At 34.7% G+C, this 18,146-nt stretch overlaps 1 protein-coding gene across 5 annotated transcripts; it reads left to right on the top strand.

Annotated features, from left to right (window-relative positions):
* Positions 1 to 2,440: 2,440 nt before the first annotated feature.
* LOC131157426 (protein BUD31 homolog 2) lies at positions 2,441 to 17,787 on the top strand. 5 transcript variants are annotated; one of them, XM_058111573.1, is made up of 6 exons: positions 2,518 to 2,746; positions 5,632 to 6,615; positions 15,170 to 15,277; positions 15,468 to 15,565; positions 15,667 to 15,854; positions 17,401 to 17,787. In XM_058111573.1, the coding sequence occupies exons 4-6, from the start codon at positions 15,472 to 15,474 to the stop codon at positions 17,554 to 17,556; spliced, it is 438 nt and encodes a 145-aa protein (XP_057967556.1). In that variant the 5' UTR covers positions 2,518 to 2,746; positions 5,632 to 6,615; positions 15,170 to 15,277; positions 15,468 to 15,471; the 3' UTR covers positions 17,557 to 17,787. The 5 variants fall into 5 exon arrangements, with proteins under 5 accessions (XP_057967553.1, XP_057967552.1, XP_057967554.1 ...); XM_058111569.1 differs by lacking the exon at positions 5,632 to 6,615 and having other exon boundaries at positions 2,473 to 2,746; XM_058111571.1 differs by lacking the exon at positions 15,170 to 15,277 and having other exon boundaries at positions 2,483 to 2,746.
* Positions 17,788 to 18,146: the final 359 nt, after the last annotated feature.

The raw sequence follows: 18,146 nt of genomic DNA, 5'->3' as shown, positions 1-18,146 counted from the left end.
CAAGCTCAAGGGCCAAAAGGCTAGAAGATATTCAAAAATATTATTTAGAGGAAATATTGGAGAGGAATTCAAATACCACTTGGTTAAAAAGCATCTTGTCCAACAATAAATTCAAATAAGTGCTTTGCATCTTAAATCTCTCACCTTGTTCAACAAAGCCCCTATTTGTAAATGGATTTGGAGATTCATGATTGAGAAAAATTGAAGGAATGTTCTGTTTCAAAATATGGCTTTGATCACAATGGGTGACCCTCTAAAGAGCTAGGGAATCTTAATAGGTTCTTGGAAATGGATGAGGAAAGGATGGGAAGATTCTTTTTGGGATCCTTGAAGTTGAAAATGGCAACAATAAGCTCTTTTGCCATTTTAGGGCGAAACAATACAACATTTTAGGTGAGATTAATTATTTGGATAGGAAAGAAGAAAGAGGATAACACTGATAGATGAATTAAAGGAGGTGATTTTTGGGAATAGAGTTGGAAGCAGAAGATGAAGTCTATGTGGGTTAGAAAAGGTGACTCTAATTCAAAAAAAAATTCATAGTTTGGCAGGAGGAAGAATATGATTACGTAATTGGGATTGAGTGGAGGAGAGGTTACTACTAATTTTTCTTTGATTATTGAGGAGATTACAGATATTTTTTGCTAACTTGTTTACTGAAGAGACTGTTTGTAGGCCTATGTGTGAAGGGTTGGAGCAAAGTCCTATTTTGTAGTGATGAGATGAGGTAGTTGTAGTAGCCTTTTGAGGAAGGTGAGATTAAGGCGGTTGTGTTTAAGATTGAGAGGGATAAGGCTCCAGGTCTATATGGTTTAATACGCTTTCTTTTAGGAGTATTAGGATTTCTTTAGAGAGGATTTAATGAAGATATTTTCAACGAACTCTTTTTTAATGGGATTTTGGATAAAAGCATCGACTCAACTTTCATCACTTTGGCGCCTAAGAAGAATAGGTCTATTAAAGTTGCAGATTTTCAGCCTATTAGTTTAGTGACTAGTGTGTATAAGATCATTGCAAAGGTTTTAGCTAATAGGCTGAGTTACGGTGACCTAGAATGGGATCTCAACTTTCATCATTTTTTATTAAGGTTATGAGCGCCTTTGTTGGCTAAGGTGCATACAGCAACGGGATCACAACTTCACTACTACATGTGTGTGTCGGGTTCCTAAGCACCTGAGGGAGGAGAAGGTTATAGAATGTGTACATTGCGGTTGCAGGGGCTGTGCTAGTGGAGATTGATTGGGTTGTCACCATGGCTTTGAAAATGGATGCTGGGACTGGTTCTTAGCCTTTTGAACTTGTTTGTGATGCCATATAATTGATGTTGGCGATTTCTATAAACCAAAGCTCTTGACAGAGTCGGCTGGTTTTGCAAGTTGTCCTTTTGTGAAAGTTGTAATTATTAATGCGACAGGCTGAACTGTGCTTTCAAGATTCGGACTCATTGTTTGATGTTCACATTGAACCAATATTTTGTTTTATGTTCATCCTGAAAAAGAGAATAGGCAAAAGGGAGAATGAGACTCCCCACAAACAGATGGAAGGAAAGTTATATGATAAAAAAAAACGAAGGGTTACTGCTTGCCATTGCCCTTAGGAAATTGATCTAGGAGATTTCTCCAGTATAACATTCATTGATGTCCAATGCAGTGATTGTTTTACGTCTTTAAGCATGCATGGAACCTTTGATTATGTTCCAAAGACAATACGGCTGCATTTGACAAATGATCAATAGATATTGTTGTATCCTTGAATATGCTGCCATTGTGCTGTAGCCAATGTTGAGAAAATAGTCCATCTCTGAACTGGCTGCTTCCTACCGAAACCCCTAAAAAGAAGAGGAAGGATGTTTCCAAAGCAACAGTGTCATTGGCTCACCAAAAGCACCAAAATGCTTAATTACTCATAAATACTTATAATGCAAGAACAAATGGGAGATTATTTCACCATTTTGATATCAAAGCAAACATACATTAGGAAACAACTTTATTTGGCATTCTTCATGAAAGATCATTTTGAAAGTCGAGGTGTAGTCCCAAGAGGAGGGGGGGTTAAATTGGGTTATTTAAATTTTTTTTGAATTCTTCAAGAATTCTTAATAACTTGTTACTTTAAGAAATACACAGCAAAGACTTAGTTATTTAAGCAATCCACAACTTATTTAAACAATCCACAACTCAATACTTAAACAAACATTCAACTAGACCTGCCAAAATGGATAAAAATCCATTAATTTGAACCGTATCCGATCTGTTTTAATCGACTCATAATCATCCGTTTGTTAAATGAGTCGAATATGAGTTTTCATTTTTATATCTGCCCCCTTAACGAGTTGGGTCGGATCAACTCGCTTACATTATTAAATATTAACCCATAAAAGCCCACTGCCCCCTAAACCAGCCGGTCCAGCGGCTCTAGCCCACTACGGCACTGCCCAAAGGCCAAAGCTCAAAGGCCCAACGCTCAAGTGTCCAATTGGCCCACACGCGTGCCCCTCTCGAGTCTCGGCCCCTCTGCCCTCCCGCTCCTACAGTCCCAGGTTCCTAGCCCCCAGGTCAGCCCCATTCGACCATTCGAGCCCTAGCCACAGAAACTCAAAGAAGAAGAAGTGGGGAAGTGGGAACCAGTCGGCGGCCGCACGAGAGACAAGAGAGTGAGTTGGAAGGAGTTCTTCCTCAGTTCGTTCTGGGCTTCAGGATCTTCCCTCTCTTCCAGCTCAGGCTGTCTGCGATTTGACGATTAGCTGGTTAGCTTCTTTTATTTTATTTTTTAATCCTTGCCTTTCTTCGTTCTTTAGTCATAGGGAGATTGAGACTTCCGATTCCGGGGTTCTGTGGTGGTCTATAGTTTGGGAGGTTCTATTTTGAAGGTTCGTCCGGCCATTGGCTTCCTTCTATGCTCTTGGTTCTTGAATTGTGTTTGGGCGGGCTGAAGTGCGTTTCTTTTGTTTGTTATTTAGGTTATCGTTGTTATCTGTTGGTGATTTTTGCCGTGTGGTTTCATCTTTTTTGTATTTGTGGTTTGTACTGGTGGTGATTTTCTCCTCTCTTGGGATGCTGTTATAAATTTCGTGATGTTTTTCTTGTTATTTTTTTGTGTGTGATCTGCCTGTGGACGACTCTGCTACTTAGGTTGAGCTTGGCCAAAGCAGTAGGTCTATTATGTTGGATGCAACTGTGATAAGAAAGGGGGTTCTTGTTTGCTTGGAACTTTTGGATTTGGGTTGTTTGCATTTGCTTTTCTAAATTTAATTGAAATAGAGCATGGATGGAAAGAACCCAAATAAATTCTCAAAATCCTGAGAGTTATATCATAATTAGAGAAAAAAATGTACAATTTCTATAATTCCTGAGAAAAATGTAAATTTAAATAAAGGATAAACATAACGACTAAAGTTCAATATATGGAGTTGAAAAGTCATAGATTATGAATCATATGAAATGAGAGAATGTGCATTGTAAAAAGAGTCTTAGATTATGTCAAATTGATTTAGAGAAAGTGCAATGTCAAAAACATCCCCTGGGAAGAGGTGGTGGTGGTAGTGGTTGCATTTAAAGGGAATAGCGTAGGTAGGATGGAATTTTGGCAATGTGAAAACACCATATTTGTGTCATGATTTATTGATGATATTGATTGCCATCTTTTGGGTTTGTGCTTAGATTGTTTTATGTGGTGGTATTTTTTTTTTTTTTGATTTCGTGTGTTAAATTTTTTATCATTTCTACAATCCATGAAAATTTTTTTAGGAGGTACAGACTGGCTTGCTTTAAAAAAAATAAAAGAGAAAAAAAGGGGGTTAGAATTCTTCTGGTTGTGATATATATCTATACTATCTATAAAAAAGACAACCAAAAGATATGTGTTTTCACATTAGGGTGGCTCCTTGTTTATTTGAGTGCAGTTCTTTGATAATGAAGTCCTTAGTAAAAGCATTAATTCCTCCTTTATAGCCTTGGTACAGAAGAAATTTAATTCTATTAAAGTGGGGGATTTTAGACCTATTGGTTCTATTAGTCTTGTCTCTAGTGTGTATAAGATTATTACTAAAGTCTTAGCTAATAGGTTGAGTGCAGTGCTTGATGATACTAAAGTCCTTTGTTCGAAATCTTTTTTCAAACAATTAACAAGGCAGTAAATATTTGAAATTTGGAAAAACAAACTAATGTTCAAGTTAGTGGAGGCTAGTGAAAATATGAATTTTTAGCTCTAAGCCAATACTTCTAGCAACTACATTATTTGTCATGTTAAATACTTTGACATTTCTGCATTGCTATTGCTGTAGGGCTTTGTCATTTTAAATACTTTGACTCGCATGAGTCACACGGTTTGAGTTTCTATTTTGAGTTAGATTGGGATTAATTTATTATGTTTTATTGTACAGTTTTACTTGCATGAATAAGAAGTTGTTAATTAATATAAATGATTGAATGATTGATATAGTTTCTAAAAAAGTTAATATACAAACTAATTGCAAATTATCGTATACAATTTAAATTATTATGATAAAAAATAAATTATTAATAAAATTATATTTGAGAATGGTGGATTATCCGCCCATCTGCCATGAATTATCTAACCCGAAACCGTCTAATCTGCCACTCAAACGAGTCAAATATGGATTATAATTTTTTCACCCGATAATCCGCCTTATCCGTCACGGATAAACTGACCCGATCCGCTTTGCCAGGTCTACATTCAACCAATCATTAACTTAAAATAATCAATCACAAAACACCAAACCTAGATATAGCATGCAACACTTTGCAATTTTTAGCTTTGCTTGCAGCCTTCTGTATATATGTAAGCCTTGTGTTGATGGATTTGATTTCTCAATATGATACACAATATGAAATTTAATACCCCTTTCAAGAACTTGGACTTTAAATAAACTTTTAGTTAATTAGTCTTGGGTGTTAACCAATCAACATACTTCCTTACGGTTTCCATAATTTGTATTGATCAACCAACGTACTTCCTTTCGGTTTCCACAAATCCCAAAATCAAACTAATCTTTTAGTTTATTTAATATCCAATCCACGCAATGTATATAATCAAAAATTAAATTCAACCACGCAGTTAATATATGCTGAAAAGTAAAGAAAGTAAGGAAGGAGAGTGACACCACATTTTTTATGAGGTTCGGCTTATCCCCAGCCTACGTCCTCGCCTTTGGCCAATACCACCAAAGGATTCCACTATATTGTTCCTTTCCGGGCGGAACAAACCTTTTACAAGTGATACCCCACGCTTAGACACTCCTTAAGTAGGCTAGAGCAAAGCCTCTTCAAGCGATACCCCACGCTCGGTCACTCCTTCACTAGGCTAGAGCAACGCCTCTCTAAGTGACACCCCACACTCGGTCACTCCTTTAATAGGTTAGAGAAATCCCTCTCTAAGACCGGCGGAGCGTGACCGCCGTTGAGTCGGTTGCACTACCTTACTAGGAGGGTAAGTTTGGGCTAAGGTCAGAAGATTTTTGTTGTGGGATCCTAGTTGTATTTTTGATATTTTGAGGTTGTATATGAATACAGTATTACTTTGGATTATAGTTAGTTCTAATATTTTATATTTTATGGTTATGAGAATGTGATTTATATTTACTGTTGCTTAAGTTTCCGCTGTATATGACAGGTGTCCCCACTACCGTCGGGTTCGGGTTGACTATTTTATTTATCATGTTTTATTATATGATAATATAAGCAGGTCGTTACAATATTCATGTGAATTCTCCTACTTTTATTTACGTGGTCAAGGAGAACCAAGTATGACGAAGAGACTTTTCTTAACTAGTCTGGTTCTTCTTTTGTCCACTTCAAACTATAGATCTTTCTTGTCAATATTTTACTCTTGTTCATTTTAACTCCCAAGTGCATAAATTCTAAATCATCAAAGTACAATTATGAGAGATTGGCACGCATGTGTTGGTGGTTACAAAATAGAAAAGAGGGACAGTTTCAAGAGTTTATCTATTGAAGAATGGTTAAAATCAATATAAAGATCTTATTTGCTTTTTATGTAAAAATTTCTCTTAATTTGTATGTTTGAGTGTACAATCCTTGTATGTATAAATAATTATCATCATCGTATTTTAACTCAACTTTATTAGATGATCAAAAGTTACACTATAATTGTAAACTGAATGTGTCCCCAAATGAGTGTCCATATTTCAAATGCTTGGTACTGAAAAAGCACCTAAAATTTTTGTAATTAAATTTATTATTTTTGATATAAATGTAAATAATTTAATTTTATTTGAACGTAACCTTGAATTGAGTACTATAATTAATATTTAGGTCGGCACGTGCATGTGCACGTGCCCTCATACTAGTATATTATAAAAACATTTTTAGGGAAGGGGTAAAAAATAAAGACATGTTAGGGCTCAAAACGTAGGCGCTACACTGTCTTCCTTTTCCATTCGAGTAGAGACCCTCTCCTCCACCCACTCGTCTCTCTCCGGTGAGCTACTCGAACGGGACGATTTGCAGTGCCTTCGGACATTCTCTTCCCTCTCTCTCTCCGAGAATTTCTCGGCTTCGAGCCTCTCTCTCGCTCGTTTCAAGTCTTCTAACCAAGTGAGGACATTCAGCCGTCACCTCCTCAACCGAAAGTAAGGTGAGTTGCAACTTTCTGCTGTACATTTTGCGTTGTTTTTATCTATGGAAGATTGGAAATTTAGAAGAATTAATGAAATTGAACTTTTGCGTTGTTTCGTTGCTTATTAGCTGCTGTTTCACGAATCCATACTATTTGTTAGTTAGTTTTACTTTTTCCCCCAATTTTGACAATGAAAGGCTGAAGTTTGAGCTGATGTTTCCCTGCTGTTAGTTTTTTGCCCCTAGTTTTTCACTAAGAAAGGCTCAACAGCTGCTGTTTCCTTGATGTTTTTCTCTCTTCTTTTCCCCCAATATTCCAGAATGAACGTTCTATTGAATCTGCTGTTTTCACCATTTCTTGCAATGAGTTCTAAGTCTCAAAGAATTTTAATTTCCTACCGCAGCTGCTAATTGTTCCTGTTCAATAAACAAAAACCATGTTCAAAGAGGCAGAAAAAAGGATTTTGTTCGGCAATACATAAAAGAAGTTGAAGGAGCAAAATACTTTATGCATAAAACAATTATTTATGCTTTATAGTGCAAATCCAGATTGACCCGTCTTGTTGTTTGTTTCACTTATCTCTCATGCCATTAATTAGTTGCATTTTTTTTAATTGGTATAGAGAAAATTCATTGAAGGGCACCAAGGGGGTGCTGTTACAACCAAAGAGAGATTGAAAGAACAAAGAGAGACAACTGAAAATGCAAGTATTCAAAAGATACAATCCACCTAGCTAGTAAATGAGACAAAAAAAGAAAAGAAAATTTATTAGGGAGGGCAGAATGTACGAGAAGAATAAAACAAAAATGAAAACAGGGAGAATAAAATCTTCTCTTTACATGAAAAGTAAATAATTAAAAATATCCCATTCTAGGTCACCATAACTCAGCCTATTAGCTAAAACCTTTGCAATGATCTTATACACACTAGTCACTAAACTAATAGGCTGAAAATCTGCAACTTTAATAGACCTATTCTTCTTAGGCGCCAAAGTGATGAAAGTTGAGTCGATGCTTTTATCCAAAATCCCATTAAAAAAGAGTTCGTTGAAAATATCTTCATTAAATCCTCTCTAAAGAAATCCTAATACTCCTAAAAGAAAGCGTATTAAACCATATAGACCTGGAGCCTTATCCCTCTCAATTAAAGCCTACAACATGAATATTAATAAAAAAAATACAACAATAAGTACAAAAAAAATAAAAAATAAAAATGCATATTAATTATTAAAACCAATACAACAATAAAGTCCTATAACAATAATATTAATTATTTAATATGTACAACAAAAACCTAAACTTGAATATTAAATATTAATAAAAACCCTATAATATTCACATTAGCCGTTTAACAATCAACAAAAATAAACATGAATATTAAATATTTAAACATAAATATTACATAAAATATAACAACAATAATAAAGATAATCTATAACAATAACAATAATTATTTAATATGTACAATAATTCAACCTTTAAACACAAACTCCAACAATCAAAATTCCATAATAATAATAAATCCATTAATAATAAATACAACAAGATATATAAACATGAATATTATTAAAACAACAATAATACAAGAAACAAAGAAAGAATAAGTGCAAGTGTGTGTGTTTGCATGCATGGACTCACAACAGGGTGAACGCTGTGTCCAGACAGCCAAAGCAGGGAAGCAGATGGCCGTGGTGGGGGGCGACGATGCTGGTTGCTGGGCAGAGAGCAGATGTTGGCGGATGGTGGTGCTGGTACGAGTTCATCGCCGGAGATGGGTCACTGTTGTGGTGCTGCTGTTGCCGGTGGTGGCGAATGCTGCTGTTGCTGTTGGAGGGAAGCTCGTGGGGCTGCAAGATTGGCGGTCGGAGTTGCTGACGACGGCTCTTGGGGCTTCGTCAGAGGAAAAATGGTGGCCGTGAATGGGTTGCCAGAGCAGGGCTTGCTGTGTTTAGGCGGGTGAGAAGGGGAAAGAGTGGGCAGGTTTTGGGGGCTAAGAGTGGTGAGTGGGAAAGGAGAGTGATGGTGGGTAAACAAATGGGAGAGAAGGTAGGCCGTGTGCGTGAGAGCATTGGAGGGACTCTTGTGGCTATTTTTGTGTGTGTGAACAGTCTTGAGGTAGAGAATGAAGAGAGAGAGCAGTGAAAGAGAGAGATATGCATGATTGTGTGAAGGCCCTCTGTGCTCCCAGCGGCTATGAAGGCTCCCATTCGTTTACCCATCATCACTATCCTTTCCCACTCACTACTCTCAGCCCCCATGGCCTGCCCTCTCTTTCCCCTTTTCACTTGCCTAAACACAGCAAGCCTTGCTCCGGCCACCATTTTTCCTCCGGCGAAGCCCCAAGAGTCGTCGTCAGCAACTCCGATGCTGTCTTCTCAAGCCTCTGCAACTCCGACGGCCAACCTTGCAGCAGTAGTCCAGCGGCCAATCTTGCAGCCCCACGAGCTTCCCTCCAACAGCAGCAACAGCATTTGCCACCACCGGCAACAACAGCACCACACCAGCGACCCATCTCTGGCGACGAACTCGTATCAGCACCACCGTCCGCCAACATCCGCTCTCTGCCCAGCAACCAGCGTCGTTGCTGTCACCCCCCACCACGGCATCTGCTTCGACTGTCTGGACACAGCGTTCTCCCTGTTGTGAGTCCATGCATGCAAACACACACACTTGCACGTATTCTTTCTTTGTTTCTTGTATTATTGTTGTTTTAATAATATTCATGTTTACATATCTTGTTGTATTTATTATAAATGGATTTATTATTATTATGGAATTTTGATTGTTGGAGTTTGTGTTTAAAAGTTGAATTTCTGTATATATTAAATAATCATTTATTAAATAATAAATACAACAAGATATATAAACATGAATATTATTAAAACAACAATAATACAAGAAACAAAGAAAGAATACGTGCAAGTGTGTGTTTGCATGCATGGACTCACATCCGCTCTCTGCCCAGCAACCAGCATCGTCGCCCCCCACCACGGCCATCTGCTTCCCTGCTTTGGCTGTCTGGACACAGCGTTCACCCTGTTGTGAGTCCATGCATGCAAACACACACACTTGCACTTATTCTTTCTTTGTTTCTTGTATTATTGTTGTTTTAATAATATTCATGTTTATATATCTTGTTGTATTTATTATTAATGGATTTATTATTATTATGGAATTTTGATTGTTGGAGTTTGTGTTTAAAGGTTGAATTATTGTACATATTAAATAATTATTGTTATTGTTATAGATTATCTTTATTATTGTCGTTATATTTTATGTAATATATTTAAATATTTAATATTCATGTTTATTTTTGTTGATTGTTAAACGGCTAATGTGAATATTATAGGGTTTTTATTAATATTTAATATTCAAGTTTAGATTTTTGTTGTTCATATTAAATAATTAATATTATTGTTATAGGACTTTATTGTTGTATTGGTTTTAATAATTAATATGCATTTTTATATTTTTTTTTGTTGTACTTATTGTTGTATTTTTTTTTATTAATATTCATGTTGTAGGGCTTTAATTGTTGTCGTATCATTTAACTTTAATCATTGTTGTATTATCATTGTAATGTACTCATTCTTACCCTTGCATATTTTATTTAGGGTGTTTCATTGTTCTCATTATAATATACTCATTTTTTTGCTTGTATATTATAGTATTTTATTTAATGTGTAATATACTCATTTTATTTACTCGTATATTTATTTAGGGTGTTCCTAATTGTTATTGTACTGTTTAATATTGTTTTCATATTTTTTATTGTATATTTTGCATATTAATTGTAGGGTTAATTTGTTGCCATAATTCGGTTAATTGTTCCCATATTTGTTATTGATTTGTTTCCATAATCTCATTGTTTTCATATTTATTATTGGATATTGGTTCTAGGGTTAATTATTCCCTTTATTGTTTCCATATTTGTGATTGCATATTTTAGGGTTCATTTGTTTCCATAATCAATTGTTTTCATATTTATTATTGTATGTATATATATATATATATAGGGTTTGATCTATTGCCACGTTATCAAAAGTTTCCTTTATTATTAATATTAGGACTTTACTATTGAGGGTTTGATTATTCAGTGTTAATGTTTTTTTTAGATATATTATACGGTATTGTTATTAATATTTTGATATATATGTAGTGTTATTATTATTATTATTCACATGTTATGATATATATATTGTTAATATTATTATTATAGTGGTATTATAATATGGTATTAATATTTTATTATTTTCTTTATTTTTCATATTATATTAGCTATTTGAAATTTTGGGGAAACTATAGAAAAATCATAAAAAAGAGAAAATTAGGAGAAAATTAGGAGAAAATTCTAAAAATATTTTTGACTTGACTTTCACTATTTTCTTTAATTGTCTTTTCGTTATTTAAAATTCGGGAGATATGAAAAAATAACAAAAAAAAAAAAAACTTAGAAAAAATAGAAAATGTTAGGAAAAATATTTTGATAAATGAAAATCATTTTTGGTAACTTTTCATCCCGAATAAGATCCAAAACCTCCCGAAATAGTATTTTTATCATTAGAAAGCCCTATGAAATTTCAAAATGTCGGGAGTGTATTTTGTAACATATTTTCTCGATTTTCCGATTCCTATGATTGCAACAAAAGGGTATGAGCTTTTTAAGCTTCCCGTACCCTAGTTATGAGAGAATATTTATATTAAATATATCTTGTGAATATATGTTGCATGTACATATTAGTTTCGTAATTTTTTCAAAGGGAGTAAGATAAAAGACTATTAAATTTAATTAGGGATAATTTTTAATTAATGAGGTATCGTTCGTAGAACGGGTGTGTAGGGGGTGCTCGTACCTTCTCCTCACATAACCGAACTCTCGAATCCTACTTTAGTATTTGCATACCGATTCTACCCTTAATTGCGTAGTAATCATGTGTTCTAACCACATCAAAAGGTTTGTGGCAACTCCATCATTTCATTTTTTTCCCAAATATTATAAATCACCTTTTTCATTCGCCACCTTGGGGCACCCTCGCGCCCGGGACGTCGTGACAGCTTGGCGACTCCCCTGGGGAAGTTAGAAAGCCGAGCCAGTAATTAATTAGGAATTATCCCAAATTCAAATTTAATAAGTCTTTTAAATTACTCCTTATTTCGTGAATATTTATTTTGTGAATATTGTGGTGAATATTTGATCATATATATATATATATATATATACATACATACACGAACATCTTTAATTAAAATGTGAATATTTGTTTCTATATTTTTGAATATATACATGAATATCTTTGATTAAATGGAATATTCATTTCCATATTTTTGAGTATACATGTGAATATCTTTGATTAAATGTGAATATTTGTTTCCATATTTTTGAATAAGCATGTGAATTAGTCGTGAATATTTGTTTCTATATTTGTATGAATAAGCATGCAAATATCTTTTATTAATTGTGAATATTTGTTTGAATAAGCATGTGATTAATTGTAAATACTTTGTTTCCATAGTTGTATGAATAAGCCTATTAATATCTTTGCTTAATTGTAAATATTTCGTTTCTATTGTTGTTTGAATAAGCATGTGATTAGTTGTGAATAAAACATGTGGATGAATGTGGGATAGAGGGATTAGGCTAAAAGAATGAGTTCACACACTCTCGCATGCTCTATACTCGGGCTTCCCTTGCTAGGATTAGAAAGGGGTGTAACAGCGTTTGTCCCTTCGTAGCATAGCTTGATGGGACCCGCGAACCACTCTGCTTAGTGCGGGCTTTGTCCGGACTCTCGTGGGGGAGGATGGAAGTTCATGTAGGGGACCTGTTGCTAATAGGGATTAGAGCTTAATTACACATACTTGTCTATAGTTTTCCCCAACTTAAAGATAGAGCCTAATTAAAAAGAATTCAAATCAATCATTTATTTGGGGTTGGGACAGGAGCCACATCCTTCTCCATATGAGTTAATCCAGTCTTTAGTATATATGTTTTTGTGTTGTGTCATGGATTATATTAATGAAAGATTCAGATTTCACCACCAAAGAAACTTTGTACCCAAAAATGGTAAATAGATCGATCCTATACAAGGAAACAAAATTTGAAAGAAAAATCATTCAATTAATTGAGAGATTTTTGAAATATTGTTGTAGGAGGGAAAACACAATTAGGGTTTACCTGAAAGGAAATAAGGAAAAATGGTAAGTTTGGACACTGCCTAAATTGACCGAGACCTAACCCTAATCTCTGATAGAAGGACTCCCATGGGGTATGCTTGTAGGTTCCCCCCTAGAAGACCTGAACCCATGCTGAGCCCAATAGTCCAAACCATGGACCCCCTTTTTGATTAGTAAATGGTAAAATATATTGATCAAAGGGATATGTACAAAGGAACTCCGGGCATACCTCGAGCAAGGAGGCCAAAGCTCCAATCAAAACAAACATCATCAAAACTAGGAAAAAACCTAGAACAAGTACAATCAAATCCTGGGCATACCCAGGGCACAAAGGCTTAAGCAAGCAGCATCAAAACTGCAGAAACCTTGTTTGTTTGATGAAAGATGACTCCTCCTTTCCTTCTTTGTTTGATGTGTCGCCCCTGGAAGAGATATTTTGAAACTAAAGAGAAATGTTAAAAATAAAACCTCACAACACTCCCTCACGTGTTTGCACTCAAATTATGTCACTCACACTTGTGTTTTACTCTTAAATTGGCTTTTTTCCAATACTTGTCTCACACCCTCTTGCCTTTTTCTACTCGTAGTTTCCCCTTTACAGTTCTTCATTAAACTAATAAACTTGATCAAGGAATTCAACTTGTAGTATTTAAACCAATACTGATGACAAGAAAATATTATAGAAACAATGAATCAAAGGAAGAAGACAAAAATCAAATTTTTTTTTTTTTTTTTTAGAGAACCGAAACTACAAAAGTCACGATTCAAGAAAGGGAAAAAAAATTTGATAAGTGCAGTGAATGATAGTATCTAATGCTTCAGTATCACCTTTTTGTTTTCTTTTCTGTTTTGCTTTCTTTTCTTTACTAGCGTCTTTTTTCTTTTTTTCCCGACATTTTCTTTTTCCCCAACTTGGTGCACGTCATAAAGCAAGAACAAGGAATAATGAACACAAATGGAATAAGATAGGATGATAACAAGAAACAAAAATAAAAAGGATAGTAAACCTAATTTTAGAGCCTAGGCTCTGATACCGAATGATGCGAACTCCAATCGACACGTGTTGAAACCCAACAATCAATATTGGAATATTTTCCACATGATGCGAACCTCAACCGACACGCGTTGAAACCCAACAATCAATATTGAAATACTTGCCTAAGAAAGCTAAAATTCAAATTTTAGCTAGGAATAATGAACACAAACGGAATAAGATAGGATGATAACAAGAAACAAAAATAAAAAGGATAGTAAACCTAATTTTAGAGCCTAGGCTCTGATACCGAATGATGCGAACTCCAATCGACACGCGTTGAGACCCAACAATCAATATTGGAATATTTTCCACATGATGCGAACCTCAACCGACACGCGTTGAAACCCAACAATCAATATTGAAATACTTGCCCAAGAAAGCTAAAATTCAAATTTTTTAGATAGAAAACCCTAACCCAACGTTTATAAATGAAATGCGAATCGAAGGCATAAAGTAACAAACCTCGACCCAATGATTATAATTGAATCATGAACCGAAGGTATAAAGTTTGAACGCCATAAGGAAGAATCTTTGATAAGTTCACAAGTTCTTTGAAGAAAAAGTAGAGGAAACTAAAAACTCTTTATGGAAAAACTTTATTGATGTTCTACCTCTGTGGAATGTATCAATTTCGAATTTAAATTCAAATTCAAATAACGTAACCCAAAACACCTATAACTAATAAACATAAAATAGGCCCACACGCCTACACTTATTGAAATAAGAAAGTCTACACTAAAACTACGCTATGTCATCCCCCGCTGTAGTTTGTTTCACATGGATTAAATTTGGTTCTTCTTCTTTCAAGCTCATCTTGAATGTTGGGGTCTTGCTTGATAAATTTGCATACTTGGCTCAAGTTGATTGCACCAATACTTGCATTGCTTCCTTGATCTTCTTAGCTTTTGACCTTGTGATTGGCTCATCTGGAACTTGCAATGGATCTTTTAATGGTTCTTGTTGATTCTCATCAATTGGGTTTTCATAGGATATATTGATTAAAAGTGGTGATTTGATTAGTGTTTAGGATTTAGAGGGCTTAAGATTACACTTTTACTTTTCCTTTGGAACGATTGGGTTTATTTCAAAGTGCTGGTTTGTCTGCATAGTGCATTATATTTATATCCCATCCTACCTTAGAAGTGGTGATTTGATTTAGTGTTTAGGATTTAGAGAGCTTAAGATGTTTATGTTTTACATTATTTCAAAGTACTGGTTTATCTGCATACTGCATTATATCCCATCCTCCCCCCCCCCCTCTCCTCCCTTGTTTTTAGCATTTTGTTTTCACTAGTAGGTGGCATTCATTTATTTTTATATTATTATGATATGCTTTCTGTCATATGATAATTAAAAAAATCAGAGACTCAGGTTTTCCCGTGTTTTGGAGATTGGAAATGAAAATGCGAGTTGTTGGGTAGTATTGAAGTTGAATATGGCAATCAGAATAATACATTTTTATTACCACGAGGTATTGCTTTCTAAGGCTGGTATTGGCATGCGTTGTGTTTTGGAATTTGTATATCAAAATTTTGTTTGTGTGAAAGAGGCTTGGGTTGTTTTTCACTTGTTGCATGTTGGTGTAGTGATGTATCTTAATCTGTTTTCCTGAGCTCCACATTAAGGCCTTGCCATCATATTTGCCATTTTGATAAAATTAGGAGAATGCCCAAGGTGAAGACTAATCGTGTCAAATATCCTGAGGGATGGGAACTAATTGAGCCTACTCTCCGTGAACTACAAGCAAAGATGAGAGAAGGTTGGTCTCTTCCATGTTGTACATACCGAAGTAACAAACTAATTTCGCTTGCTTAAGTTCGTAAAATTAATAGGGTTTTATTTCTATGTTCTTTGAATTAGCTGAGAATGATCCACATGATGGTAAGAGAAAATGTGAGACACTGTGGCCTATTTTTAAGATAGCACATCAAAAGAGCCGCTACATTTTTGACCTTTACCACCGGAGGAAGGAAATATCAAAGGAATTGTACGAGTTCTGTTTGGATCAAGGCTATGCTGATCGTAATCTAATTGCTAAGTGGAAGAAGGTCTCTCTCTCTCTCTCTCTCTCTCTCTCTCTCTCTCTCTCCATTCTTTTCTTATGGTTTCATATTTGCATTAAAATGTTGTATGTTGAATTTCTTTCTCATAACACTTTGGAACTCGGTTGTCAATCAGGTAATTATAATTATCGTGTTAGAAAACCAGAGATGTGTTTGACATTGACTGAAAAATAATGTGCGGTATAGAAATAGAATAATAGCTGTCTGTTGCAAATAATTTGGCAATTTGGAAAAGAATGTGCTCAAAAAAGCCTTAGGCCAATTGCTAAGGGATTATTCAAACATTAAAATTTTGTTCACAATGTTCTATGTATCAGAGAGAAGGATGTTCAACCTAGTCATGAAGTTCATCGGTTTAGTCATGTAAACAACCTCTTCAAATGTGGAGGCAAGACAGCATTCAACATGTGTGCATGTATATCAAGTATATTTGTGTGTAATGTTATAGCTAAGATATTGTGTGAATGATGTTTTCTTAATTTCTTTTAGCATTTTTCCATGTTTGATAACTGTCATTTTTGAATTAGTAGGTTTCCCTTTAAGAAATTTTTTATCATATGCAACAGGAAAGCTATATTCCTTCATAATATTGTCTAAAAAGTGAATTGAATTATAAATTTTTCTTTCATTTTTATAAGAAAAGGATAACGTTTGAAATCATTTTTTTTTTTTTGGATAAATAAAGAAATATTGTTATGATATGAGGAATAATATAGGCAATAAGAAAAAAGAGAGATATTAAAGAAAAAATATTAATGTAAAAAAGTCCTCCAATCTCTTTTTGATCTGCTAGCTTCACTTCTTTAAGGGGGTGTCTAGTATCATTGTGAAAAATTATGAAAACGAAATTTTGAAATAGAAATTAAAAATTGAAAACTAGCAACTTGTTTAATATTTTTGAGAATAAAACAAATTAAAAATTTATTGAATGAATGCTCATTTTTGTCCTTGAATCAAATAACAAGTGAAAACTATGATTAAGATAAAAAAAAAAAAAGAAAGAACACAAATTAAAAATTTATTATAAAGAAATTATTATAATTATTTTTTGCTTAATTATAGTAGTTCAAAACTTGCTTTTAGAACTACAAGAATAATTTTATGGGATAGAGTGATTTCCAAAGTGATTGGAGGCCAGGTCTTATGTAATCTTTCTGGTCTTTTGATCTTTGTTTGTTGTTCTGTGGACTTCTATCTTGAGACTAGTTTGGTTTCGTTATTAATAAAATTCTCTTATCCAAGAAAAGAACAATCTAATTGTACATGATAATTGGTAACAGTATTTTTGAATGATTTTTATTATATTTTTTGTCAAATGTTCTGAAATTTTGGAGCATGAAATTCAAAATTTGGATTTATATATGTGTGGATTAAAATAAAATGTAGGACAAAATTATATTAAGTTTCTTTCAAATTTATATATTCTAATATGAGTTTCGAAAATTGAAATTCATGTTCTCACACTATAACTGCTTTTTGAAATGATAGGTGTTTGCATTTAATAATCAGTTTCATTGTGTTGGAAATGCAGTCAGGTTATGAGCGCCTTTGTTGCCTAAGGTGCATACAGCCACGGGATCACAACTTCGCTACTACATGTGTGTGTCGGGTTCCCAAGCACCTGAGGGAGGAGAAGGTTATAGAATGTGTACATTGCGGTTGCAGGGGCTGTGCTAGTGGAGATTGATTGGGTTGTCACCATGCCTTTGAAAATGGATGCTGGGACTGGTTCTTAGCCTTTTGAACTTGTTTGTGATGCCATATAATTGATGTTTGGCGATTTCTATAAACCAAAGCTCTTGACAGAGTCGGCTGCTTTTGCAAGTTGTCCTTTTGTGAAAGTTGTAATTATTAATGCGACAGGCTGAACTGTGCTTTCAAGATTCGGACTCATTGTTTGATGTTCACATTGAACCAATATTTTGTTTTATTTTCATCCTGAAAAAGAGAATAGGCAAAAGGGAGAATGAGACTCCCCCCAAACAGATGGAAGGAAAGTTATATGATAAAAAAAAACGAAGGGTTACTGCTTGTCATTGCCCTTAGGAAATTGATCGAGGAGATTTCTCCAGTATAACATTCATTGATGTCCAATGCAGTGATTGTTTTACGTCTTTAAGCATGCATGGAACCTTTGATTATGTTTCAAAGACGGTACCGCTGCATTTGATAAAGGATCAATAGATATTGTTGTATCCTTGAATATGCTGCCATTGTGCTGTAGCCAATGTTGAGAAAATAGTCCATCTCTGAACTAGCTCCTTCCTACCGAAACCC

Source organism: Malania oleifera, chromosome 6 (assembly GCF_029873635.1).
Source record: "Malania oleifera isolate guangnan ecotype guangnan chromosome 6, ASM2987363v1, whole genome shotgun sequence".
NCBI classification, from domain to species: Eukaryota; Viridiplantae; Streptophyta; class Magnoliopsida; order Santalales; family Ximeniaceae; genus Malania; species Malania oleifera.
The sequence above is the reverse complement of the archived record's forward strand: the minus strand, read 5'-3'. Positions and strand labels throughout refer to the sequence as shown.